General features: G+C 45.5%; 1 protein-coding gene across 2 annotated transcripts in view; it reads left to right on the top strand.

The window, feature by feature from the left end:
• The window catches only part of ZC3H12C (zinc finger CCCH-type containing 12C), a 66,349-nt gene extending 58,753 nt beyond the window's left edge, over positions 1 to 7,596 (top strand). For both annotated transcript variants that reach the window (XM_057553443.1, XM_057553444.1), the window contains exons 5-6: positions 2,242 to 2,348; positions 2,989 to 7,596. In XM_057553443.1, the coding sequence (XP_057409426.1) occupies positions 2,242 to 2,348; positions 2,989 to 4,385 (1,504 nt within the window). In that variant the 3' untranslated portion in view covers positions 4,386 to 7,596. The remainder of the gene's footprint in view (positions 1 to 2,241; positions 2,349 to 2,988) is intronic.
• The last annotated feature ends 19,186 nt before the right edge of the window (positions 7,597 to 26,782 follow it).

Below are 26,782 nucleotides of genomic sequence, written 5' to 3'. Positions count from 1 at the left end.
CACTAATCCTCAGTGAGAGTAAGAAAACGGCAGAGTCCTGCCTCGGGAGGCCCTGTGTGAGTCGCAGGCTGCCCTTCCCCTTAAGTGACTAGCAGAGCAGGTCTTCTGCGGCTGAGTGACCGGGAGTAACTGACACAGGGAGACTGGCCATCTTCAGAGGATGCAGATGTAGAACATACTGACTGCTAGAACCCTGCCTTTTGAAATCAACTTAGAGCATTGAGAGCTTACTTAAATATACAATTTTTTAAATATATGATTTTTAAAAATTTAAAGCAATATAAGGCTAGTCATGATTAAGTTGATGAATGGACAGGTGACATGAACAAGATTGTCTCCTGAGAAATAAGTACCCAAGGATCAGTGCACCCACACAGTTCAAACCAATGTTGTCCAAGGGTCAACTGTATTTACAAATATGTGGGAAAAGCTCACCTGTTGATCATCAAAAACGCAAACTAAATCTACAAAGAGTATATTTTTTCACCCATTTAATTCACAAAATTAAAAAACATTTTTGCATACGCCTTATGCCGTTAAGAATAAAGTTTGGCATGGTTTAGCAGAAGTCTTACAAATACCCTCTCAAGCCAATAATCTCATTTCTTAGAGTATATAATGAGGAAAAAAGGAAGCCCAAATATGTTCATTTCTGTATATTTATAATTGCTAGACTTCAAAGGCAACTAAAGGTACTATAGAGAAAACAATTAAATTGCAATACATCTCCTAGTGGAATATTATTCAGCTATTCAGAATTATGATTATGAAAGCTGTTAAGAAACATGGAAAAATATTTATGTTAAAAAGACAAAGCATAAAATTACATCTGTGTTTGTAAAGTGATATGTACATACAGGAAAATGACTAAAATGCAACACGTAACTGGAAAATAATTGTGTTAAGATTGTAGGATTGAGTGGTTTTGTCTTCTATTTTTAAATTTTTCGTGTTGCCATATTGTTTTTATAATAATATTAAACATCATAGTTGCTAAGTGTTATTACTCAGGCATGTTGACACTCCCTTAAGAGTTCAAACGTTATTCACATTTTGTGGGTAAACACTTGGTTTATTTCATGTTCAAACAGTGACATAACTAGTAGTCGAACTCTGCAATCATAACCTTGTTACAGTATTCATGCCATGAATTCTTGCTTCCATTGGACAATCAATCCAAAATAATAAGTTTATTTCCTTAAGATTTTTTTCTATCTCAGCTGAGAAGTACCTTATTACAGGGGGAAGAGAATGAATGTGGAATTAGACAAATTGAATCTTGACTAGGCCATGTGAACGGAGATAAAAATACTCAATTCATCTAAGCCTAGATTAGAAAAGTGTATTCATCTGTAACGTGGAACGAATACTTCAAGGGAACATTGTGAGGATGAGATGTAGTGACGTGTGCAGGGTGTCCGACATGTACTAGGTGTTTGGGTCGTTTCAGGTCTTCCCGTTCCTCTCTCCCACCTCTCCCTTCTGTCCCTCAGCTGCTCCTCCTGGCGCCCACCTGCCTCATATTGCTTCACAAGATTAACGTTCATAAAACTTCTCCTAAAATGTCATTGTAGTCATTTTCTAAAGTCCTTACAAAATCCCAAGACTAAGAAAAGGAAGAATTAATTAGAACATGGTAGGCTCAAAACTCACTTGAATTAAAACAAATACAGGTTCAGCTTGAAACATTTTAATTTTGTTTTCATTAAGAAAAGAAAACTTCCCGTACTGATTTTTTTTATCCTATAAATTTTTTTTTTAATTTATTCATTTATTTTTGGCTGCGTTGGGTCTTCGTTGCTGCACACGGGCTTTCTCTAGTTGCGGCGAGCGGGGGCTACTCTTCGTTGCGGTGCGCGGGCTTCTCACTGCAGTGGCTTCTCTTGTTGTGGAGCATGGGCTTTAGGCACACGGGCTTCAGTAGTTGTGGCACGCGGGCTCAGTAGTTTTGTCTCACAGGCTCTAGAGCACAGGCTCAGTAGTTGTGGCACATGGGCTTAGTTGCTCCGCGGCATGTGGGATCTTCCCGGACCAGGGCTCGAACCCGTGTCCCCTGCATTGGCAGGCAGATTCTTATCCACTGCGCCACCAGGGAAGTCCCTATCCTATAAATGTTGAATCAAAATACCTGGATTAAAATTTCAAAAAAATACCTTGGGGTGAATAATCTTTACACTCTGTCTTTAGAATTAAATTGTCAGCCTCCTACTTAGGTATAATTTTGTATTATATCCATGACAGGTTCATGCCCCCAGATGACCCTCTTGGCAGACATGGCCCAAGCCTGGATAATTTTCTGAGGAAGAAACCTATTGTTCCTGAACACAAAAAGCAGCCTTGTCCATATGGTAACTTTATTTATGAGTATTTAATATATGCCTTTAGAACACAATATGTTGTTAAACTTTTGCTATTAAAAATAAATTTTGGATGGCATATAGTATGTGGTTCTTTTGAATGTAATTAAATTTAAGAAAAAGTCTATGTGAAAAAAATTATTATTTTTACCTAGCTGGGTTCAATGCATATGCATTTCCCTGAATTAAAACATGGTTTTGGTTAACTCTACATGAAGTAAGTTTTCAGGTAGATAAAAATTTGGAGTTCTTTCATCTAGCTACACATCAGATTAGCTTGGTTTTGTCACATCACGGCAGTACATTGTGTTCTGCAAAACAGAATGTCCTACCTGATTGCAGAGTCATAGTGGAAGAGAAGAGGCAGGTAGGAATTAAGGACACGGGGTATTAACCAAAACTCTGGAGGTGATTGTTACTCATTCAGCCAACTTTCTTATTGCTCTTGGTAGTGCCAACGGGGGAAGACTGAAAGGCGGCATTTCTCAGAAACAAGTAGTGGAGTAGCAGTGAGCACAGCTCCCATTTCTGCCCTTGTTTCTTCCTCACATTAAAAGAGCAGTGCCACACTGGGTGTCCAGGGTCTGGTGGAATGAATGGTCCTTTGCCTAACTGATTTTACTCTTCACAGGAAAGAAGTGTACCTATGGACACAAGTGCAAATATTATCATCCGGAAAGGGGCAGTCAGCCTCAGCGGTCAGTGGCTGATGAACTGCGTGCCATGTCTAGAAACACAGCAGCCAAAACTGCAAATGAAGGAGGACTGGTGAAAAGCAACAGTGTCCCCTGCAGCACTAAAGCCGACAGCACTTCTGATGTCAAGCGAGGTGCTCCAAAGAGGCAATCGGATCCAAGCATAAGGACTCAAGTCTACCAAGACCTAGAGGAAAAGCTTCCCACCAAAAACAAACTGGAAACCAGGTCTGTACCTTCCTTAGTTAGTATACCGGCTACTTCTACCGCAAAACCCCAAAGCACTACATCGTTAAGCAATGGCCTTCCATCTGGAGTTCATTTCCCACCTCAGGATCAAAGACCACAGGGACAATATCCTCCAATGATGATGGCAACCAAAAATCATGGAACGCCAATGCCTTATGAACAGTATCCAAAATGTGACTCGCCTGTCGACATTGGGTATTATTCCATGTTGAATGCATACTCAAATCTGAGTATCTCAGGCCCACGAAGTCCTGAAAGGCGTTTCTCCTTAGACACAGATTATAGGATAAGCTCTGTCGCCTCTGACTGCAGCAGTGAAGGGAGCATGAGCTGCGGAAGCAGTGACTCGTACGTGGGGTACAATGACCGCTCCTACGTCAGTTCTCCTGACCCACAGCTGGAAGAGAATCTGAAGTGTCAACACATGCACCCTCACAGCCGCCTTAATTCTCAGCCCTTCCTGCAGAATTTCCACGACCCCTTAACCAGAGTGCAGAGTTACAGTCACGAAGAACCAAAGTACCATCACAAGCCTCCTCTCCCACATCTGGCCGTGCACCTGCAGCACCCCACCGTGGGGGCCCGGTCCAGCTGTCCTGGCGATTACCCATCTCCTCCGAGTTCAGCACACTCGAAGGCACCACACCTAGGGCGGTCCTTAGTGGCCACGAGAATAGACAGCATTTCTGACTCTCGGCTGTACGACAGTTCTCCTTCCAGACAAAGAAAGCCTTACGCCCGCCAGGAAGGGCTGGGAAGCTGGGATAGGCAGAGCTACGGGGTCGACGTGTACGGCTACCGGCAGACTTATTCTTTGCCTGATACCTCCACGCAGCCGTGTTACGAGCAGTTCACCTTCCAGAGCCTCCCTGAGCAGCCGGAGCCCACCTGGCGCGTCCCGTACTGCGGGGTGCCGCAAGACCCCCCCAGGTACCAGGACAGCCGAGAAAAGATTTATATCAACTTGTGCAACATCTTCCCGCCTGACCTTGTGAGAATTGTCATGAAAAGGAACCCTCACATGACAGACGCCCAGCAGCTGGCTGCAGCCATTTTAGTGGAGAAATCACAGCTGGGTTATTGAAAGATGATGCATCTTTGTGGTGTTTAGTAGTTTTTTGTTCAGCTCAAATGCTGAGGGAGGTTTGCTACAATAGCACATGTAATCTCCTTCTCAGCAAGGAGGTTATATAGTATCCATTTATGTGAAATACTGTATCATGGAATCTGTATGTATAGCCCCACATAGTGGAAGTATCACGGGATTGCTTTACATTCAAACTTTTTTTTAATATTTCCTTTTTAAAGCTATATCCTTGGCTGGAAGTTTTTCCAGTTTGATTTATTAGATGTATCTGTGATCTTTGATATTAACCTTTGGTGCATCAGGGGTTTATATGCAGCACTTTTTATCCTTGTTTCATGTTTTATTAACTTGGTGTTTGTCTATCAATTGCAAGCAATTACAATACCTTCAGAATGTTGAACATTTGACTAGACCTAGCAAACTATTTTTTCAAGCCAAGCATAATTAGAATCTTTTACAGCTTTTTAAGTTATTTTTATTTGGGGAACGTGGGCTTCTTTGTGCTATAATCATTATTTATAGAAACAAAGATATACTACAGCACTGACTTTATATTTTAAACAAAATGAAAGTTACCAGTTTAATGTTGAAATGGGTAACAGTATATATTAGAATGATTTACAGTATGGCACTTTTCGTTGTTTTATTTTCGTTTGGATTTTTTGTGTTAAGTAATTTGTTAAGTTAATATGGTCGATTTAAAGGAAAGCAGATGCAATCAATGGAAAAAATTGTTTCCATTTTTTTTTTTTTATAAAAAAGGCAAAAGCCATCAACTGTTACAGTTTAGAGCTTCGTTATCCAGCTGTGATGTGCTTCTGGACAGTAGAAATGGAATTGAATTCCTAGACTTCCATTAACCCGTATTTTTAATGTGTTTGTCTTTTTGTTTTGGGGCACAACAATACTGGATAAAATAACCCATTTGCAGTACTTGCCTGTTTTTAATGAATCTAATTATTCTCAATGCAACTTTTATATTTAATATACCCTTTAGCTTTCCTGCTATTTATCAAGGCTGGCCTGAGGTGGTTTTCTGTGTTGAGGATATGTAACATTTATTGATACTGCACTATAGAAATGGTGATGCAGGAGTTGTAAATGGTAACTTAAAATTTTTGTAAGATACTGTATATTTTCCATTTTCCTGAAGGTAGTTTTTTGGGGGGGCCTGTTATATTATTAAGGCCAGATTCTTGCCACAAATAGTGTAGTTTTAGATACAGACTAAAGTCTGTTCTCGTATTAGTAAGGGATATTTCTGGTTTCAAAGTCATGGGTTTTGCTGAGCGTGGATTCGTTTCTGTTGCTGGTTAGAAGAGAGATGATGCAATCAGTGGCAGACAATTGTGTGACTGACACAACTTGACCGCTGCCTCCAGTTTTTGAATTTTACTTACTGTAACAGACGCATTCCGATCTGTTTCTGGACTGTGCCTAGATGCCCTGGTTATCCTTATTATTCTACCGGCTACAGTTTGAAGTAAAGCCCTGAAAAACCAGAAAGTACCTTTTACTGTTGATACAAATTGTATCTTTTTAACTATAAGAACTATTTTGATTTGTAGATCTAGTTAAAACACAGATGTGTAACTATGATTAGACTTTTGGGCAACATTTTATCCCTTATTTAAATACAAATTTTTAAAGTAAAATTGAGGTCTAGAATAGGGGAGAAAATAAAAACAATTTAGGTAAATAAAAGTGTCTGTCTTAGTTTTATATATTAAAATATATTAAATGAATTTATTGGCATTTTCTTTCTCCTAAAACTTATCTAGCGTGAACTTAACTTAAAATAAAGGTAAAATGCTGCCTGAAAATAACGTCCAAGCACCTTTGACTAGGACAACATTTTCACTACTCGTGTGACACTGTGTGTCGCGTGAAGTAGGATTTGGGTTACAGTAAATGCTTCTAAAAGGCATTGTGCATATTGACATATCCAATAATCTGAACCATGTTCAGCAAACCTAATTCAGGAAAGTGGGGTTCACAGTCGCTGCTGCCGCCTGCTAGGTGAGGTGCCCCTCGCTGAGCCCGCAGAGGATACGGGCACGGCCACATGGACCCGCCGAGGCGTCCTCTGAGCGACCTGCTCACTTGTGAAATCGTTCTCCTGATTTTGTCGGTCACTCTCTGTAACAAGTTTAATGTAGATGCTAACCCAGTGCCAAAAGTAGAGTTACAAACGTGGAGTACCTTTCATCTCAGTCTGATTCTAAGCTTGCTTTTTTTTTTTAGTATGAAATCATTTTTAAATTGTACAAGTAGGTTTTGCTTCCATTTTCTTAATTTTTACATTTGAATTATTTGAAGATTCTGCCAGACTTTATGAAATTTCTTTAAATGAGATCTTCGGTGAAATGTGTAACACACCCTTTAATTTGACCTCCTAATGTCTGTAGCTAAGTATCTCTCATTGCTCCCCGGATTTTAGACTATGGAAAAACAGTGGGGCTTGCCGCCACGCGGCCTGACATGGCCTGACATGAATAGCTCTGAATAGCCACGCTGAAATCCTGCAGTGTAATTGACTGTGAGTTAAGAAATAGTTTTCTTATGTCAACAGGCAATTTGTCCCACCCTACCCGCGCTTTTTTTTGAAGCACCGATGTTGCTTTCAGAGCTTAAGAATGAGATATTTGGCTGACTTTAGATGCAGCAATTTCTTAATTATCTAAAGCAATAAGTAAAAGGATCCATCATTAATTAAATTCAGAGCTGATCCCAAAACTTCATTTTAGCCAAAACTTTCACCTTAATCATATCTTCAGACTTGCTAACAAATAACCGGAGAGAGGTATGTTAGTAAGTAGTAGAACTGCCAGAAGTGGTCAACTGATAGAAGAGGAGGATTCAGATTGGAATATTCTGCCCCTGAATAATGGACAGTTGACTGTTTTACACAGTAACTAGCCGGTTTGTCGTCTCTGTGTCTTAGTACAGAGGGAGTAGTACCCAACTGGCCAAATTCTGGCCCTTAGTATTTCCTCCTTTCTTGCATGTGACACCTAAGTTTTCAACCTCCTTTTTGTGATCACTGTATCCTCATAGAGTTTGTCATTGACCTAAACATTTGAAAGAAATGCACACCAGTATAAAATATTTGATACTGGTAGAAACTTGAACTTTGTGTTTTTATGAAAATTCATTTATGAGAATATGTAATATAACTAAAAAGAGTGTTTATATATATATATATATATATATATATATACATACGTGCATACATATTTGTTAAGAAGTATTAAAAATGGGAGAATGTTACACTTTTGATGGCTAAGTTTTCCTTAATTGAACTGTTTCTTTGAGTTATGGACAACCAAGTCTGGAGTCTGGATGACCCATGATAAGATTTAGAACCACTTGAATGGAAAGCAACTCTTTACTGGCTTTATTCCTGGTATTTTTAAAGAATTATTTTGATAATTTTAATAGAATGTGTAATTTTAAAACACAAAAAAACTTAAAGTAGTATTGCTTATACAGATAATTATTTAACATGTCTTTTATGGACGTATCTATATGTATATAGACAGTAATATATTTATAAAACAAATATACTCTATGTTGTAGTCGTTAGTTTGTAATAGGTGGGAGGATGGCCCTGGATATGTTTGTGTGTGTTTTGAAAACTCTTGAGCTGTTTTTCCCCCGACTTAATGGCATATACCCTAAGGTATATTTGGTTTTTATTATTCTTTTTGCTATTCAACTTCCTTATTCAAGATAAGATGTACAGTTTCCCGGCCATTCTGCTAGACGTGGCTCATCCATTTTATTATCCTCCAACTCCTGGAAAATTCCTGAGTGACCTGGAATCAAACAGGTTATGGCCAGAGAGATTAGTTATGTTCCAAATATGTTAAACATGGGAACTCAGCTGGTATGTTGAGCTTCTTTGGTATACACCAACCAGTGAAATGAAGTATAAAATACATGAACTACACACGTGCATTTGAAGAAGAGAAAGCGGAGTGTTCATAAAAGTAGAGAAACATATGCATTATTTTAGATTGATCTGGGAAACCCCCTAGGGCAAGGGTTGACAAACTTTTTCTGTAAAGGATGGGATAGTAAATAATCCAGGGCTTTGAGAATCATATGGTCTCTATAAACCACTCACCTCTGCCCTTACAGTGTAAAAGCAGCCACAGAAAATATGTAAGTGAACGGGTGTGGCTGTATGCCAATGAAACTTTATTTTACTGAAAGGGGCAGCAGGCCCGATTTGGCCTGTGGGCCATAGTTTGCTGATTCCTGCCCTAGAGGGAGAAAAACAGGCACGTTAAGCAGTAAATCCTGATATATGTTAACGTAAGAAATAATAATTATATTTCAGTTGGCATTCAAAGAAAATCCGTTATTGATGGCCTTCGAAAGAAGATTTGTGAGACAGTCACATATTAAAACATCTTAATCCACTTATGTTTTTTTGCCTGGTCACACCCATTATTTATTAGAGATATTTCTTGTGTTTAACCACCCAAAATAAGCATTGTGTAAAAAGATGTTTTAATAATTATTGGAATTTTTTCATGAACTTTCTATTTCTACTGATAAATGGGAATCCTTACCTGCCTTTTGTTTTTTTAAGGGCCTAATGGACCAAAAATTCTGTTGTGTTTTGAAAATTAGCATATAATTAACCATAAAATATTATAAAGACTGCATTTATCAGTTACATTTTTCTGCTAGTTTTTGATTTCTAAAAAATGACAGATCCGCCCTTCTTTAAAAATGGTTTTAAAGAAGATCAATATATTGTAAGTTTACATACTGTAACTTTATTCTGTAAAATTAAAAATTGTGACTAGTGTAATTGTGAGTGCACTTGCTGTATTGTGACTCTCTTTATAGGAAACAAAGTGTATCCCTGCTTTCTCTGTCCAAACCTTTAGTATAGATTTTTTTAAGACACTTTAGGACTGTCCTTGGTGAATGATATTCTTAACATGATCCTGTGTGATTTTAAATTCATTGGAGTACACACCACTGAGCATGTTCATTCACAGTGCTTCACAAATTGTGTTAACATCGTAATATCATTTCCGCCGGAACAGTAAAGTTTTGAACATTGCCATCCACTTAAGTAATTATACTTTCTTTTAGGATTGGAATATAACTCTAGCTTTTAACAGGTGTTTACTGTTTTAAATGGTTAATTTTTTTTCTTTAATGCCGTCTGTTCACCTGCTTTTTGCTTCTGTTAGAATAACACTTTCGTGTGTTGGAAGCGGCTTTTTCCCTAAGGTCCTTAGTCTTTTGGATTTAAAAACAATTTAAGGTTTGACCACTTGACAATTTGGCAGTAAAAAAAAAAAAAAAAAGTCTGTGCATGTTTCAATTCAATTTTATAGAATGTGTAAAATTTTATTTTTTAAACCATGTACCCAATTTGCCAATTTTCTGTCCAGATATTTCAGGTGAATAACAAATTATTCATTAAAGCTTTTGACCCCTTTCTTGAAGCAGCTTGTGCCTCAAGGGAAAAAGACATTGAAGAGCAATGGTTTGTTTTTATAAAGAATATGTTTTAGATTTCCTTCAGTTTTTGGAAATTATAAACTTCCCAGCTAATACACCCATCCACATGCACACTTCCACAGAGATGTGGACACGGCATTGCCAGTGAACCCAGTTACTGATTTTATCTTTTCCTTCTAGGTTTTCTCCTCCCAAACCAGAGTTGTTTGCTGAACGTAGAAGTTCCAATTTGATCCTTCAAACTTTTCTTATAAGAAAATAAGACAAAGAATATGTTTAGAGCAACCGTCTGATAAACTGATGTGATTGTATTTATCTTATGCCTGTTCTGTGTGTTTGTGTAATGGGATTTTTACAACTCCAAAAAGCAGTATTTTAGACCTACTGGAAATCCGAATCAAAACAGCTGTGTGATTCTGCCACTGAGAAAAAACATTAAAAAATTCGTTTTTCTTATGGTGGTTTGTTTGTTTTTGTTTCATGAAAAACTGGACATGCAGCAGCACAGACAGACACCACATAAGTAAAAGCGTCCTTCCCTAGTCCCACGGCCTCCCTGCGTTCAGTGGCTAGTGACACAGGCGTCCTCGGTAGGACAAGCACACGTTCAGTATCAGTGGTTATGTTAGAACCGTAATTAATTCATATGAAAATCGAAATTAAATGCCAGAGACAACTAGTCCTACCTTATAGTTCTAATGATTTCTATCAGTGAGTCTTTGTTGTACAGATCTTTCTAGTTTCTGCATCTCTCCTTGCATGAATCAAGTTTAGTATCTATCTTACTAATGCTGCCCCCAATAGGTTCACTTCGTTTCTTTTGTGACCTCCTAGGAATTTTCCATTTCAGATATGGTCACAATTCTGAAATGATCTCACGATCTGCATGCTTTAACATACTCATGTCCTGTGTCAGTGTATAAGAAACCATTTTATTTCAGATAGATAGCAGATCTTTTTCCCCTCGTTGCTTTTCAGACTTTTGCTTTTCTTACTATTTTTTTTCCTAAAGTTGCTATTTGCCATGGTCAGGTATTCTCTTTTTTCCCACTTAAACTGTTTAACTGGGGTCTTATGCATCTAGGTAACTTATTTCAGCTTTGTCAGCAGATTTGATTATTGATGTTCAGCTGTGGTTGGCAGGGAACTCAGCAGATCCACAAGAAGTATTAGGTGGGAGAATCTGAGCTCAGAATCTCGGAGAATATGTGATTAGGCTACAGTGCTGACTAGAGCTAATAGTTTATTTCTCCCCCACCTAGTGCCTTTGTCTAAAGAGGAAGGAGTCATACACATTGATGAATCAAGTAATGTTTGGGAAGAGGAGATTGTAAAAAGCAACTGCAATGGTGAATTTATTCAAAACAAAACAAAAAAAATGCCTCTAGTTGGGCCTCTCATTAGTTAAAGTATGTACTTTATAGCATTTATGCCCTCAGTCTTCGATGCTGTTTTTGAGTTAATGATGTTCATTTGGTGTTTTAAGGCTTTTTATAAGGATTTTTTTTAGTCTTTCAACAGTTTAGTTTAAAGGTTTTAAGATCTTTAAAGTAACCTTTTAAAAAATGTATTTCTCTCTACATGCAACCATCAGCCTGGGCGTTAAGAATACAGCCTCTGGAGGCTTGATCCCACTGCACACAACCTACAGGCAGAGATGGGCAAGTTCCGGAGGTAATAATGGCCCAAACCCTAGGTTTGTTAAGCCTACATGAGTCAACCCTCCGAACAGGTAGATCCATAGTGTGCATTTAATAAATGACAGCCATTGTTAGGTGAATGCGAGGTGCTTATACATAGTCGTTTTCAGATGTTTTCATGAGAGCCTTCCTATCTATATGTTATGTTGCAGAGGAGTTGGATTTTAGCCATCAGTGTAATATATATTCCATGCCCACATGCCTTTCAGGAGTGACACTTTAAAGAGTTCTTCTTGGCACCCCATGTCCTTGCTACCCCTGTTGTTAGGCCCTTCTTGGCTTAAGGGTTTTGTATAATATCTTAATGGGGAAATAAATGGAATAACAAAAATAACAATGATAAAACAGAAGTTAACCCTTCCAGAAGCTCACAGTTCAGTAGGCTGTGGGCTGCATGACTGACCCCCTCTGAGCTCCAGTTTCGCTCCTGAAGAGGACACTCGGCAGACCTGTGTGCACCCCTCTCCTCTGACCTGAGTGGAAGGGGATGTTGGTCCCTCACTATCAGAATCTGCAAAGCCAGTCTGGACAGAGAAGCCGGTGCTCTGTGGTCTCAGGTGGATGAAGCACATTTCCAGGGAGGTGTCAGATGAAACTGGGTGATATTGATTGTTTTCAGCTTAGCATTTCCTCCTGGTTTATAACTAACTGCTGCTCTTAAACTTGGAGAGAGAGGGCTGGTGGGGAGACCACTCACATGCGAAGGTTTTAGATTAACTATGGATAAGTTAAACTAAAATCCCATGAAACAGGCATTATCCCTATTTTAGAAATGAGAAGACTGACTTTAAAGCACTTGCTCAAAGGCAAATGCCTCTCTGCATGCTTCCAAAATCTTTTTCTCTTTTTACTCCGCTGCAAGACAGTAATAGGAATGGGCCCATGATCATCCTTGGTGTGTATTTTATTAGAATTTGGGTCTGAGGAATGATCACCAGTGGCACTATAGCCGCACATTCTTAAACATGCTGACTTACCTGGGGGCAGGGCAAGACCCGGAAAACTCTGAACTAGAACTTCTGTTCCTCTGCTTCACTAGACACCCCCCCGCCAACCCTCCACGCTCTTTCATGTAGCGTCATGACAAAGATGGCTCTTGTGTGGGAAGGAAGTTTACCCAGAGAGCTGCCTGTCCGGAGGCCTGTGAGGACAGCCCTGGCCCAGGACCCAGGCTAGCTGCCAGGCTCAGCGCACAGACCTGCAGCCTCTCCGATGAGCAACGCTAATGGGTTCTGTGGTGGAAGGAGGTTGTTTTACAGTCTGGACCCCTGTCTTCACTCCTTGGCGCTCTCTGTAGGCCTCGAGAGTAAAAGGCAGTACATTCATTTCTAATGTTTCCAATCGTGCACAGAGCCCTTCGCGGGTGTCTTCTGAGAAGCCCCATTTAGCTTTCGGACTCCTGACAAAGCCCTCTGCACACACAGCACCTTTTATGTGAGGCAGCTGTCATTTGCATTTCCCATGCTCTCTATTTGCACAAATTCAGCGTGAGATTAGAAACAGAAAAGTTTAATTAGGTGGTTGAACAAATTCCCTCCCCAGCTCCCCAGGAGAGCCAGATGAGGGACAGAATACTGAAAGAAGGGGAAATAAAATATTGCCATGCACTTCCGGTCCGCCCGACCCCTGGCCTCCCGCGCTCTGGTCCCGAGGCCGGAGCGGCTAGGCTCAGAGCACAGGACGCCCTCCACCCTCAGGCCGCTGGCACCAAGACACTCGAGTCCCCGGCACAGGCCTTGTCACCACCTCAGCCTTCGAAGCTCTCCGCTTCCCCCTCCACTCTCCAAAGATGTAATTATCATTCATTTCAATAATTGTTTCAAATACGCATACGAAAAGAGTAAGGGAGATGGCAAATACAATTTTGTAACTACATGAAATGCCATTCAATAAACTCCAGAGATTTATTGGTTTGATTTGTCTGTTATCAAATTAACGAGAGCAGGACAAAGTGCCTTGCGCAGTTGTGAAGGCGGCACACGTTAAAATGCTGCAAATTATAAAGCGGGTGAGGCAGGAGATAGATGGGCTCCAGGTGAGGCATTTACAACTGGCCTTCTATTTACATTTCATGGGGCAGGAAAAGTGGGCTTCAGGCCGGACACTTAGAACTAGCCCCCTGCTTGCATTTCCTGACACAGGAGGTAGGTGGGCTCCAGGTCAGACATTTAAAATCAGCCTCCTGTTTGCTCTCTGAGATAGAAGCAATGACAGAGACAGGGTAAATAGCCAAGCTTTGTCTCTTGTGGACACCTTAAGATAACAGTCATGGCGAGAACAAAGAGGGGCAAAACCTTGTTTGAGTAAAGGATCAAAAGATCTCCGCTTCCCCCCTCCTTGGTGCAAGGGAGACACTACACATGCGCAGAAAGGCTCCTTGGGGGTCAGGGAACAACTCCAGGCCATGGTGACTCTTGCCTCTCCCAGACGCCTTCACATCGGGATCCATCTTGGCTGAGAGGTACGTGCGCACCTAAGGGGAGGGTCCTGAGACAAATGGGGGGGGGGGGGCGCGGACAAAGCAAGATGACTGGCCAGAAGGGAGACAAAGACCCGAAAAACTGCCCCCTTATAAAGGATTTAAACTTCCCAAAGGAGCCACTCTCTCTGAGTTCACCCGTGTGTCTTTCCGCATGTACTCTGCTTTTCCAATAAACTTTTGACTTTTCTCTTTACCTTCTGCCTCCTCGCCTGAATTCATTCTTGACAAGGCAGGCAAGAACTAGAGATCCAGGCCCTAGCAGCTGGCCCCTGTGGTCTAGTTGTTAGGACTCCCGGTCCTGGAACTAAGATCTTGCTTCCAACTCCCGCTCGCTGTTGCTTGCTGCAAGCCTCCGCTTACTGCTGCTTGAGTCCAAAATCACAGGGAGGGGGTTGGAGAAAAATGCACTTCCTAGTGCAAGCTCAACTTCACGGACTATGCGGAGCTTGGGCAGGCGGAGCGCTGTGGGAGGGGCGAGAGAGGGGCTGGACGAGGCCACTGGCCCAAGGGGCAGCGTGGGTGACGGGGCCACCAGTCCCAGGTTCTTACTGGCCCCGGAGCAGAGCTCTTGCCTTCACACGCCCTGCCCTCTCTTCCTGCTTCTGAGCCCCCCAGAAAGGTGAGCATCCTCAGCCCTGCCCCCTCACCCTCCCCAGCTCTGCCCCTCACCCTCCCCAGCCAGAGTGTGCCTGGGGACTGAGGTCACCAGGTGGCCGTGGGCCTGGGGAAAGAAGAAAGAAGAGGATGGCGACTGGCTCTGAAAGATCCCCCCATCCCTCGAACAATTTAATATACAGACTTCTGATGCCACTTCCCAGATGGGGAGTGGGAAATGCCAGGTGGGTAAAGGGAAGGTGCAGGGAACCTTTGAATCTAGCCACAGGCTCTAGTTCTGTCGTTAAAATATGTGTGCATTCAAGGATTGAGCAACCCAGCTCTAGCGGCCCGAGCAGAAGTTAGAGGGCCGTCGCCACAGCCCGCTTGCTCAGGTCCTGGGGAGCCCTGCGGGTGTGGTTCCAAAGTTGTGGCCCATCTTGCAGGTCTGTGTGTTCATTTAAACAGGCAGCAGTGTCACCAGACTGCCTTGCTGAGCCTCCTTTGCTAAATGGGAGGCACAAGAGAATTTCCCCTGCTCTGCCTGGGGTCAAAGTGCACCACCTCCCCAGCTACCACCAGTAAGCTCTGTCCACACGGCCCTCCCCTCCAAGAGACCCAACATTTCGGAGGCTGACTGTACGCTCCCAGGGGAAAAGAAATGGTTTTGAGAGACATTGGGTCTTTTGGGTTGTAAAGCAAAAACTTGTAGTTCGCAGTAATACTGTGCCTAGGCCTGGGGCAAAGCAGAGACGCTAATAGCACAGAGAGCTGGGTGGAGGGAACCAGTGAGAGGGAATGGCAAGAGTCCAGCCACTCTGGCCTGGGGAACAGCGGCGCTAAGTCCTGTTGGGGAAGGTGCGGGGCAGGTAGGGGTGGGCAGAGCAGCAGCATTGGAGACACACAGACCTGGCTGCCGACCTAGTGGGCCGCTGCCACACTTACAGCCCTGAGCAGGTCCTTAATCTTGAGGCGGCTCAGCTACTTCCTCTATTAAAAAGGGGGATCTTTTTACCCACCTTGCAGAGGTGTCAGTATAATTAAATAAGAACTAGAACCTGGGACATAATAGTGGCTGAAAGATGTGAATTCCCTTTCCAGCCAGAGCCCCGAGCCTGGCCCCAGCCTCCCTCTGCCTCCCCCGCCACCCCCAAAAGCTTGCGGGGCGCACACAGCAGCTCTGCAAGGCCTCCACGCCACCCTTGCCAGATCGCACTTCATCACCTCCTGCCCAGCCTCCCCACTGCGCTGGCTCAGCCGCTAGGAACCCCGCTTCCCTGGTCGGCCTCCCTACGCGGCCCCCCTCAGATCCACCGACTCCCAGTAGCCAGACCAGAGTTAACCAGCACTTCCTAGAAGCCTTTGAAGCCCCACACCCGACACGCACACACTTCCTGTGTGACGCAGCCAGAACTCCTCACAATATTCAGAACCCCCGTCACGGTGATATCCAGTGCACCTCTGTCTCCCAACACCCGCCGTGACCACTGACCCTGCAAAGTATGTACTACAAGTGCTTTCGTTCCTCTGGGCTGTGTCCAGCAGGCTCCTCCGCCTGGATAACCTTCCAGCAGACAGGAAAGCTTCACAAAGAAAGCAGCCTTGTGCCTGGGTCCCAGAGGTCCACTGCTTTGGGGGAGCAGAAAATATAAAAGTCAGAAGAAACTGACCGGGCGGGGAGACGTGACAGAGCAACTTCCCAGGACAGAAACAGAGAGGTGCAGAGCAGCCGAATGACTGAGTTCATGGAGAGGAGAGTGGGAGGCCAGCTTGTAGACACTCAGGGTGGGGGCCTTTACACTGAGAATGACCAGCGGGGCGCGCGAGGCTGGTGGGATGCCAGATGCACACGCGTGGGCACGGCCTTCCTGCGGTGCTTTCCACTGACCGCCTCCAGCCGGGGCCGCACCCCCTAATCCAGTCATGCCTGGCTCCTGAAGCCATTCGTGTTTGAGGTCCCCGCAAACAGGCAATACTGGGGCCAGTAGAAATACTGAAGATTTGTACACAGGATCACAGTCTTGAGGAGAAGGATGAAACGATGGGAAGGTCGGCGAAGGGGAGACTGCTGGCTGCAATTGCCCGCCCGCCTGAGGGTGGAAACAAGGCCCTTTATGCGGGTGATGCTGACACAGGCTTTGCTGCGCGTGGGCCTGCATGACAGTAAAATCCTGTGCCTGAGGCAGAGTAGCGACTGATGCCACACCCTAAAGTCCTGCGCTGGCCCAGAGCAGCTGCCCAGCAAATGTCAGTTCCCTGGCCTATAAATTCTCTCTAGAACATGAAGGCCTCATCGTCCCAATTCCACTTTTGCCCCCAAACCTACTCTCCACGGAACAGCCAGAATATTCTGTATATACATTATAAATAGAGACAGTCACTCCCCTACTGAAAACCCTCCCTAGGGCACCCTTTAACCTTAGGCTTCTGCACACCGCTCTTGACGAAAGCTACCCAGTTGCAAAATTTGAGGTCAAATGTGTAGATCTGCCTTGTCCTTTGGGTCCCATCATTCTGTGTGGCAGCCAGGTGGGACTACACCCGGTCCCCTCAATGCGGCCAGGGTTTTCCTGAACTCCTCCAGCTTTGGGCCTGGACTTGCTCCTCCCCCACTGCACCTTCTAGAATCTGGGGGCCAGAACTGAGGCTGCTCCCGGCCGGCACGCTCTCCTGTCACCTCCGGGATGGCAGGTCCCATCCTCCCTTGTCACCCACTCCCCAGGCCACTTCGTGGGCAACAAATAGCACCATGATCACCCTGGCTCTGCTCTGTGGGACTGCAGCCCCTGCACTGGCCTTCTAGCTGCTTCTATAGTTTCAGAACTAGGCACCCTCCTATCTCAGGGCCTTTGGACTTGTGCTTCCCTCTGCCTGGTTTATCCTCCAGGTACCTGCATGGACCCTTCCCTCAATTTCTACTCCAGTGTCACCTCCCCAGGGAGGCCTTCCTAACCACCAGTAATAGAACTGCAACCCCGGCGCTCCCTCAGGGACATGGCCCATCTCCATTTCTGTGCAGCACTTCTCACCACGTAGTATGTTTACTGCTCATCTTCCTCAGCTGGAAGCAGAATTCCATGAAGGCAAGGGCTTGATATGTTTGGTTGCTCAATACGTGTGTGATGAAGGAACAGATCACACTGCAGGCGTCACCTGGGAGGGAGCCTGGCTCTACCTGAGTGAGCGCTGCGCAGGTGGTGGCTGGGACCCAGGTTGCACACACTCTGCGATGCGGGGCTGCAGGTCCAAACTCTGAAGCCATGAGCTACTTGAGGTTGGCCCCTTCCACTGCCCTGGTCCTGGGGGGGCAGGAGGTCGGGGAGCTGGAGCCTCAGGGCTTGGCCGGCAGTGGGGCCAAGGGCCCTGTGCCCTGGGGTTACGATATGTGGATTTGAAGGGTTTCTCACCCTTCAATGGACAAAGTCAGGACACAGCTGTGCAGTCCAGAGCTGAGCTATCATCTCCCAACAGAGCGAGGAAAGGGAGGTGTCCAAGGCCTGGTCACCAGGCAGACAAGGGTGACATTTACCAGAGCAGAGTCATTTTCTTTCTTTTAAAAAATTAATTAATTATTTATTTTGGGCTGTGTTGGGTCTTTGTTGCTGTGCGCGGGTTTCCTCTAGTTGCGGCGAGCGGGGGCTACTCTTCATTGTGGTGCACGGGCCTCTCATTGCGGTGGTTTCTCTTGTTGCGGAGCATGGGCTCTGGGCGCGTCGGCTTCAGTAGTTGTGGCATGTGGGCTCAGTAGTTGTGGCACGTGGACTGTAGAGCACAGGCTCAGTAGTTGTGGCACACAGGCTCAGTAGTTGTGGTTCGCGGGCTCTAGAGTGCAGGCTCAGTAGTTGTGGCTTGCAGGCTCAGTAGTTGTGGCGCACGGGCTTAGTTGCTCCGTGGCATGTGGGATCTTCCCGGACCAGGGCTCAGACCCGTGTCCCCTGCATTGGCAGGCAGATTCTCAACCACTGCGCCACCAGGGAAGCCCCAGCAGAGTCATTTTCCATCAGCTCCGGCATCCCCAGCAGCAGCCTGAAGAAAAGGGCAGCTTTTACTCCCAGGCATTGTTAGTCACCTCACACCTTGGACCAACGGGCACACCTGAGAATGAACTTGATGACTGAGTACAAACACTCCCCACGTGGCCATCTGTAGGCTCTAGGCCCCCTCCTGCCCTCCCAAAGCCCACTCCCCCCCCGCCCCCCCACTCCCGGTGGCTTCAGGACAAGGACAGAACATGGGAAAGGTAGCTGGTGGGATAATGCACAGCAGCTGGGCTTGCTGCTTGAGCAGCTTTCCTGGAGGACAAAGTTGCAGCTTCCAATTGTACCATGAATTATCGGCGAGTGAGGCACCACTGGGCCTGGCCCTGGCGCCGGGGGAAGTGGGAGGCCAGGGACCCCTATCAACCACTCATTCTGGGACCACTGCCTGGGACCCAGTGGATGATCCTAAATAGTTGTCAGATGAATGAGTGAAAGAGCCACCTTCTCTCGGGTGACCTTGTTCCCCATTGTCACGCACAAATGCTCCTCGACACTCATCCCAAGTTCTTCATTTCTACCTTCAGGTCACCTTTTGGGCCAAGTGAACAGGCTCCCCAGGGTGATAGAACTAGCACTGCTGCATTAAATTAAGCCAAAAGGAACCAAAAATGGGTTCCGAGCACCTACAGACTTTATTTGTGGGGAAAATAATGTGTTGTAAAAATCAGTTTATTCTTTTATAAAAAGTACTTTCTGGGACTTCCCTGGTGGCTCAGTGGTTAAGAATCTGCCTGCCAATGTAGGGGACACGGGTTCGAGCCCTGGTCCGGGAAGATCCCACATGCCATGGAGCAACTAAGCCCGTGCGCCACAACTACTGAGCCTGCGCTCCAGAGCCCACAAGCCACAACTACTGACCCCGCGTGCCACAACTACTGAAGTCCACGTGCTCTAGGGCCCATGAGCCACAACTACAGAGGCCACGTGCTGCAACTACTGAAGCCTGCACGCCTAGAGCCCATGCTCTGCAACAAGAGAGAAGCCACTGCAATGAGAAGCCAGCACACCGCAACGAAGAATAGCCCCCACTCACCACAACTAGAGAAAGCCCACACGCAGCAACAAAGACCCAACACAGCCAAAAAAAAAAAGTACTTTCTATTGTTTATAGAAAGTAAAACCCAGAGAGGTTAAACGAGTTGCCCAAAGTCACACAGCAGAAGATGGCAGAGTTGGAATTAGAATGAGTCTCACTTCAGGCCACGGAGGCCAGTCCACTGCGAGGACAGGAAGAGTGATGACTCACACTTGCTAACGTGGGCTCCTTGGTTCACCCACCACAGCGGAGAAAGGTGGTGCCAAAGAGACGCGAGAGGTTCAGGGTGCAAGAGGTCTGTGTGTTCACGTTCCAGGGCCCCGGCTCCTCTCAGGGGCCCCTGAGGTCGGTGTTGCCCTGTGTGCAGTGAGGGTCTGCAGGTGAGGGGCTCCACCCAGACCTGCTGTCCTTGGGGAGGACGTTGGGTAAACTGCTCCTGTCCCCTTCTTTCTCCACCACCACTCCACACCCTGGTCACCTACTTCATTTCTTTTAGTGGTCCCCTCGAAGGGACAGGCCACAGGCCACAGCCCAGCCTGGCTGTCTTCCCACGCCGTCGCGATCTGCTGGGAGTAACGCAAGATCTGTGCACAAGGGAAGCAGCACCGGGGACAGCGGGGCTCTCAGCAGGGGGGTCTGGCACTCCTGGGGCTGGATGATTCTTTGAGGGACCACACTGTAGGATATTTACGAGCATCCCTGGTCCCTCCCTGCTAGATGCCAGTATCTCATACACACCCACAGGTCCTAACAAAAAATGTCTCCAGGCATTATCAACTGTCCCCTGAGAGGCAAATTGCCCTGGTTGAGAACCAGTGGTGTAGAGACTATAAATACTGTAGGATAATGCAGAGGAGAGGGAGCGTGGTGAGTGTCCGAGGGCAAAGGAGGACAGAGTCTGGCCTGGAAGAGTCCAGCCGAACAGCGTAGCAGAGATAGTGACGCTCACCAAATATTCCCTGGGCTCCCCTACCTCTCCCAGCCCCCCTGGAGCTAAGAGGGGTCATGTGACTATTTCTGACCAGTGAAATACGAACAGAAGAGACAAGTGTCACACCGGGGCAGGTGGTGGGAAGCCCACATGGGTTTCCCCAGTCTCTACCCGCCTGCGACAGTGCCTAAGAAACCATGTGTTCTGCACAGTGCAGGGAAAACCAGGTGCCTGCAGAGCCGCGGGGAGCAACGTGCCCCCAGATGCACACAGAGCAAGGGATGAGCCTCAGAGGCCTGGGCGTTGTAGGGGACCAGGCTTGAGCCCCGCCCACTCTGACTAATGGAAACGGGGGCAGGAGCCTGTGGGAAGACCTGGGGGTGAGAAGCCCAGCTGTGACAGGTGAGGGCGGGCCAGGAGGGGAATGCGCATGCGCGGTGGTGAGCGGGGCGCAGCCCCATAGCAGTGGCCGGAGGGGCCACAGTGAAATGCTGAGAGGTAGGCGACAAGGCACACTGGACGCATGTGATTTTCGAGAATCCATGAGTCTGTTGAGTAAAAGAAACCATTCACTGAAGAGTATGAGTGGAATGACTGCGTTTATATAAAGAACACAGTAGTAAAACCTAGCTCTCCTGTTAGAATTCAAGACAGCACTTACCCTTGGAGGAGAATCTAGTAACAGAGAAGCACAAGGGTCTCTGGAGGGAAGAAATGTTCTCTTTCTGGTCTTGTGCTGATTCCACTAATGCATTCACTTTGTGAAGATTCTTCACACTGTCCACTAAACTGCAAACGTTTGTACTTTATATTCCAATGAAAGTTTTTTCAATGCAGTAGCTTCAGCATTAACAAAAAGACCCAGTTAAATGCTGATTTGTGCGCACGGCACTCTGCAAGGTTTTATCAAAGGAGAACCGCACACACATCTTGGATTCTTTTTTTAAATCCGCATTTCAGGGCTGATTTATGGCTGGCGTTGATTCATCTCGTGTTTTACTTAGAACAGAAATGAGTATAATCCATAACCATTTGTTCCTGCCCAAGGCTGTGGGCTAGAACAGGACACTGATTTGCGAGAATTACTCATACAGACCGAAGAGTGTTTGCTGGCCCCAGCTGAGTGAAGGGCGCCCAGCTGACTCAGACAGCCTTGAGAACATTCAGTTCTGGGGTTTAACGGGACCAATAAACAGAACTCCTTCTCCCATTCCGGCGCCCCCTAGGTCTGTAAGTGTGGTCCCCATCCAGCAGCCTCACCTGTGTACTTGGGAGAGGTGCACGTCCTCGGGCACCACCCCTGACCTGAGAATCAGACACTCTGGGGGTGCGGCCGGCATCTGTGGTTTCACAAACCCTCCGGATGATAATCATGCTCATAAAGTTTAAAGTAAAAACCACTGGGTGAAATCAATTCAGAATTAAAGCAAAAGAATAAGCAGGTGAAGCCCACAAGATCACCTTTATCATTGATGAAGCTAATGCTGGGAATCTAGGCTTATGCCTAAGGCAACTGGACTCCCTAATATCGAATCCCAAATTAGACAGGCACCCCTCTCCCGGGGGAGCCCGGGCCTGCCTCAGCAGAACTAGGGCATGGAGAAGCTGACAATAATGTGTGCTTCCTGCAGACAGAGAACAGGACTGGGTACACAGTTCCTCTCCAAACTCACTGCTCAAGCAATCCGTCCCACCTGCCTGGAAAGGAAGGAGGGGGCCAAGAGGGCAGGAGTGTTGTGCTAAAGAGTAGTGTCTGCCCACCAATGTGCTCCTAAGCGAGGATGTGGATTATTCATGACTGGAAGAGATCAGCTTCTCTCCCTTTGGGTGGGTACACCCCTGTCAGCTTTGCTTGACCAGGACTGAAGTCCAGCAGTTCACCAGGGCCTGAGGTGCTCTTCATGGCACTGCCCCATCTGGTGGGTGTGAGCAGTTCCTGAAGAAAAGTGGCTTCTGGTTCTGAGGCTTCAAGTCCCCACCTGTCCGTCCCAGCGCGCAGTGCAGACAGCAGCCTTTCTGCCCAGCGCAGAAGAGAGCCCAGGAAGAAATCCAGGCAGCTTCCTCTCCCACGGGAAGTGATAGCTAAACACGTTGTTTCCTCAGAAGGGGTGTGACGAAAGTGGTGCTTTAACTTGTCATTATCTTCATGCATTTCTTGTTACCTGAAAATAAGCGATCTACATAACTCTCCTCTGCCTCTCAGCTGCCCACCTATGCCATCCCATGACCTTCCTCTTTAGCATGAAAAGTAGGCTAACTCCCTTCCCTTTCCAAAGGAGGAGACTCAAAGAACAGAAAGGATCTTAGAAATCATTTAGTCCAAACGCCTCATTTTCCGGCAGACGCATCAAAGGCCCAGGGCGTTGAAGTGACCTATCCAGGGTCTTAGTCATGACCCATGCCCAGGCTTGACACCCACCGGCTAAAAACCCTCAACCCTCCACAGCTCCACGAACAAGCTTATGAACTGCTGGTTATACGGCATTATTTATAATTATGTTTATATCATCACGGAACCAGAAGCAACTGATAATCTGTCCTGTCTCTTTTTTAATAGTTTCCCCCTGTATTACCAGTCCGGGCCAGACCAATCTGTGTGTGGAAGAGGTCTGTACGGTGGTAGCACATGGGAATTTGCTGTGCCTTCTTTACCTGTTGACCTTGAGCCTCAGGTTCTCTGATGGATCTGTTAAAAGGTGAAAGTAAGAATACACCTGGCATGATTGTTCAGACAGTTACCTGATCAGTGGTTCAAGGGCCCCAACCAGATGATTTCCTCAAGCGCTTCCAGCCTGTATTGCTTTAATACATAACAAGCAGTCTTTCAGGTGCTGCCTGTGAACCTCGGCCACAGGACTCCAGCTTCTGGCTCCGCTGCATCCCCAGGCCTCAGGGCCGAATGGTTCTACACCACCTGCCGCTTATAATCGAGCAGAGGCCTGGCAAACAGCAATTTGATAAGAAACCACACAAAGTATGTGGTTATCTTTTAAGCTATAAAAATGCCTGATAAGCAAAGATTTCAAATAAATTATGAGACCAGTTTGGGAACAAATATTTCTTGATAGTAGACAAACAGCATTATTTCTGACAAATAAAAAGTTTATTTGCTTATGTGTCCACTTTAGAAGGGCACTGTTTCTAAAACAACCAGACTTACTTAGTGCCCTTGAAAAACATCAGAGACAGATGGAAAATTCGATATCATGTTGGCATATTTTGTGTTTTTCTGAAAATCTTTAAGGGGTAACTTTGTGACTGGCAGGTGAGTACCTGTCATATTATCCAAGCACAATACATTCTTGAAGGATTTAAGAGTGACTATAACATAGCTGACTCCTGTTGCAAATTGTCACCCAATCCTCTAAGCTTCAGTCCTCAGACATTCAAGCCACCTCGGAGCATCAGGAATAGTGCAGCCTAGTGAATTAATAATGTGGCTTCATGTCCCAGCTCTGCCACTGCACCCCTCAACCTTCTTTCTCCAAACACTGGCCAACTCCAAGCTAACACTTTGTGAAATCAGAGAAGATGAGAAACTGAGAAGAGGCAGGCAAGCCCGCTGGTCAGTAGGACAATTCCTCGAGAATGTGATATTCACTGCCTACCATCGGTGTGCAGAAGCAAGCGGAAGCTAAATGCCCCAGGCTGATGTTAGAATATATTTATTGCTACATTTATATACAGTTATACAAACAGCCCAGACAGGAAAGGGAGTATTGCAACAATTTCTCCAGATGCCACAGATGTGTGCCAGGAAACAGAGCTGCATACCACTGATTTTGCTCTCAGTTCGAAGCCCAAAATAAGTCACATACATTTTTTTTAAGTGGAAAGTTCTTGGAAATTCTCTCCGCATATCCCTCTTTACAAGCTAGTCATGCAGAAAAAAAGTGGGTTCTCAGAAGCCTGTGCCTTCAGGCATGTGTTGCGGGGATGATGCCTTGAAGACAGGATGCAGAGGATGCTGGCTTAGGACTGCCGGGTGCAGTGCAGAGTTCCCACGTCCTGGCCCATCTCTCTAAGGTCTGTCCCTAGGAAAGGCAATCGAGAGGGGTGCGGCGAGAGACAGAATAGCAAGAAAGGGAAAACCAACAGTCGACTGAGGTGTGGAAAGAACCATTGACAAGAGCCCTGATTGAGGGAACATTCGTCCGTCGGGTTCCAGCTGAGATTCTGGACTTTGGGGGATACAGACATTCAGAACATCAGGCATGTCTTAGTACGACCTTATCCTAAAGCTCGCCATGTGTGTCAGATGCCAGGGACCTGCGTGAAGACACAGAAAGTGAACAGGAAAGTTAGGCAAGAAAGAAGAAAACTAAACTTTTAAATATTACCATGATAGGTAGGGTTGAAAAGGGCACGACCCTGATCACCTTTCCAGTAACATGTAGCCAAGACAAGAGCTTACTACTGAATTATGAAGGGGGATGGAATGCCGCCAAGGAAACACGATGACGTACAAATTGCACCAAAACAAAGGTGGTTCCACAGGCTCTACACTCTGACCTCAGCCTTGCTAGAGTTATTTTTGGTCTCAAAAGGAACCTAACATGGTAGATATTGCAATGTTCAGATCCAGAATCATGATGTGGCTATGAGATCATGGTATAAACATAGTCCCCTTCATGTCACAGTCTTATAAGCCTTTGTGACGTGAATCACCAGAGAAGTAAGCAGCCTGTGAGACAGGTGTCCCCAAGGGATTGGTCACCTTATTTACACCAGCTCTGTCTTACCCACCTCAGGCTACTTCCCCCCCAGCCCCCCGACCCCAGGGTCTAGGAAAGAAGGTCATCAGATCAGGTCTAACCCAGCCTCCTAAGCTAAAATCAGCCTAGCACCTCAGAGAAATGACGAGGCCTGAAGGTTGAGAGCAAGAAGCCTGTGGGTCTGAATGCACCAGACAACCAGAGGCCTTTGGGGTTGATTCATGATTTGGATACAGCCTGACACCCGAGGCCGTAGGGTGTTCTCTCCCTGAAGAAACCAGCCAGCTGCAGTTCGTCCATGGCTATCCATGTAATTCCTCGCCACCATAATCCCGTGGGCTGCCCGATCCCAAGGAAGAGGGTGAGGATTCTGATGGAGAAACCCTCAGGACAGTGGGAGTAGGACCGGAAACCTGTCAAAAGTTCCTGTCTTTTTTCTTGGGTCAATAACACTACAATCAACTAAGGAGGGGCCCAGCTGTTCTTCTGAGGCTGTCAACTATATGACTTTTCAAGCTGAAGGATGCAGCGATTGCCAACTCCCTTGATCCTTTAATAAATCCATCTTTGGACAATTCAAAATCTCTGTCATTTGATCTTGACTTTTCTGGTAAGTCATGCAGAAACTTTCTTTTCCTACTTCTGACGGCAACAGCAGAGTCAAACTCACTCAAAGGATTTGCTCTAAAAAGCAAAAACACTACAGGGTTAAAATCCATGAGGAAAAATTGCAAAACAGCAGGCAAATTTCAGTTGGAAGGATCTTACCAATCAGCAAACAAAATGGAAAGAGTTACATAAATGCCTGCACTGGAAGAAATGATTTAAAGATGAATAGCTAAGAACAGTATTGTTTGTGGCAATCTATGGATCATTAAGAACACGTTTTAACCAAGGACTTTAGCTCACATATCAGGAATAAGATTAACTGGATTCTATGGAGTCACAAACACCCCTTTCAAAATGAATGAAAGCAAACAATGATGGATGTGTCACAAGGCCTTCAAGTGGATTTTGAAACAATGAAAATGTTTTGGTGATGTCATGGAACGTCAGAGATTCTCACATGACCTTAAACTCGTTTCATAGCAATCCAAAAGTCAAGGTCATTAAAAAGAATGCAATAATGCCATTTGCAGCAACATGGATGGACCTAGAGATTATCATACTGAGTGAAGTAAGTCAGAAAGAGAAAGACAAATACCGTATGATATCACTTATATGTGGAATCTAAAATATGACACAAATGAACTTATCTACGAAACAGAGACAGACTCACAGACATAGAGAACAGACTTGTGGTTGCCAAGGGTGGGGGGGGTGGGGGGCAGGGAAGTATTGGGAGTTTGGGATTAGAAAATAAAGAAATACAGAAATAAAGTCAAGGCCAAAGAAGCAAATCATTT

This window comes from Balaenoptera acutorostrata, chromosome 9 (genome assembly GCF_949987535.1).
Source record: "Balaenoptera acutorostrata chromosome 9, mBalAcu1.1, whole genome shotgun sequence".
Taxonomy (NCBI): domain Eukaryota; kingdom Metazoa; phylum Chordata; class Mammalia; order Artiodactyla; family Balaenopteridae; genus Balaenoptera; species Balaenoptera acutorostrata.
The sequence above is the reverse complement of the archived record's forward strand: the minus strand, read 5'-3'. Positions and strand labels throughout refer to the sequence as shown.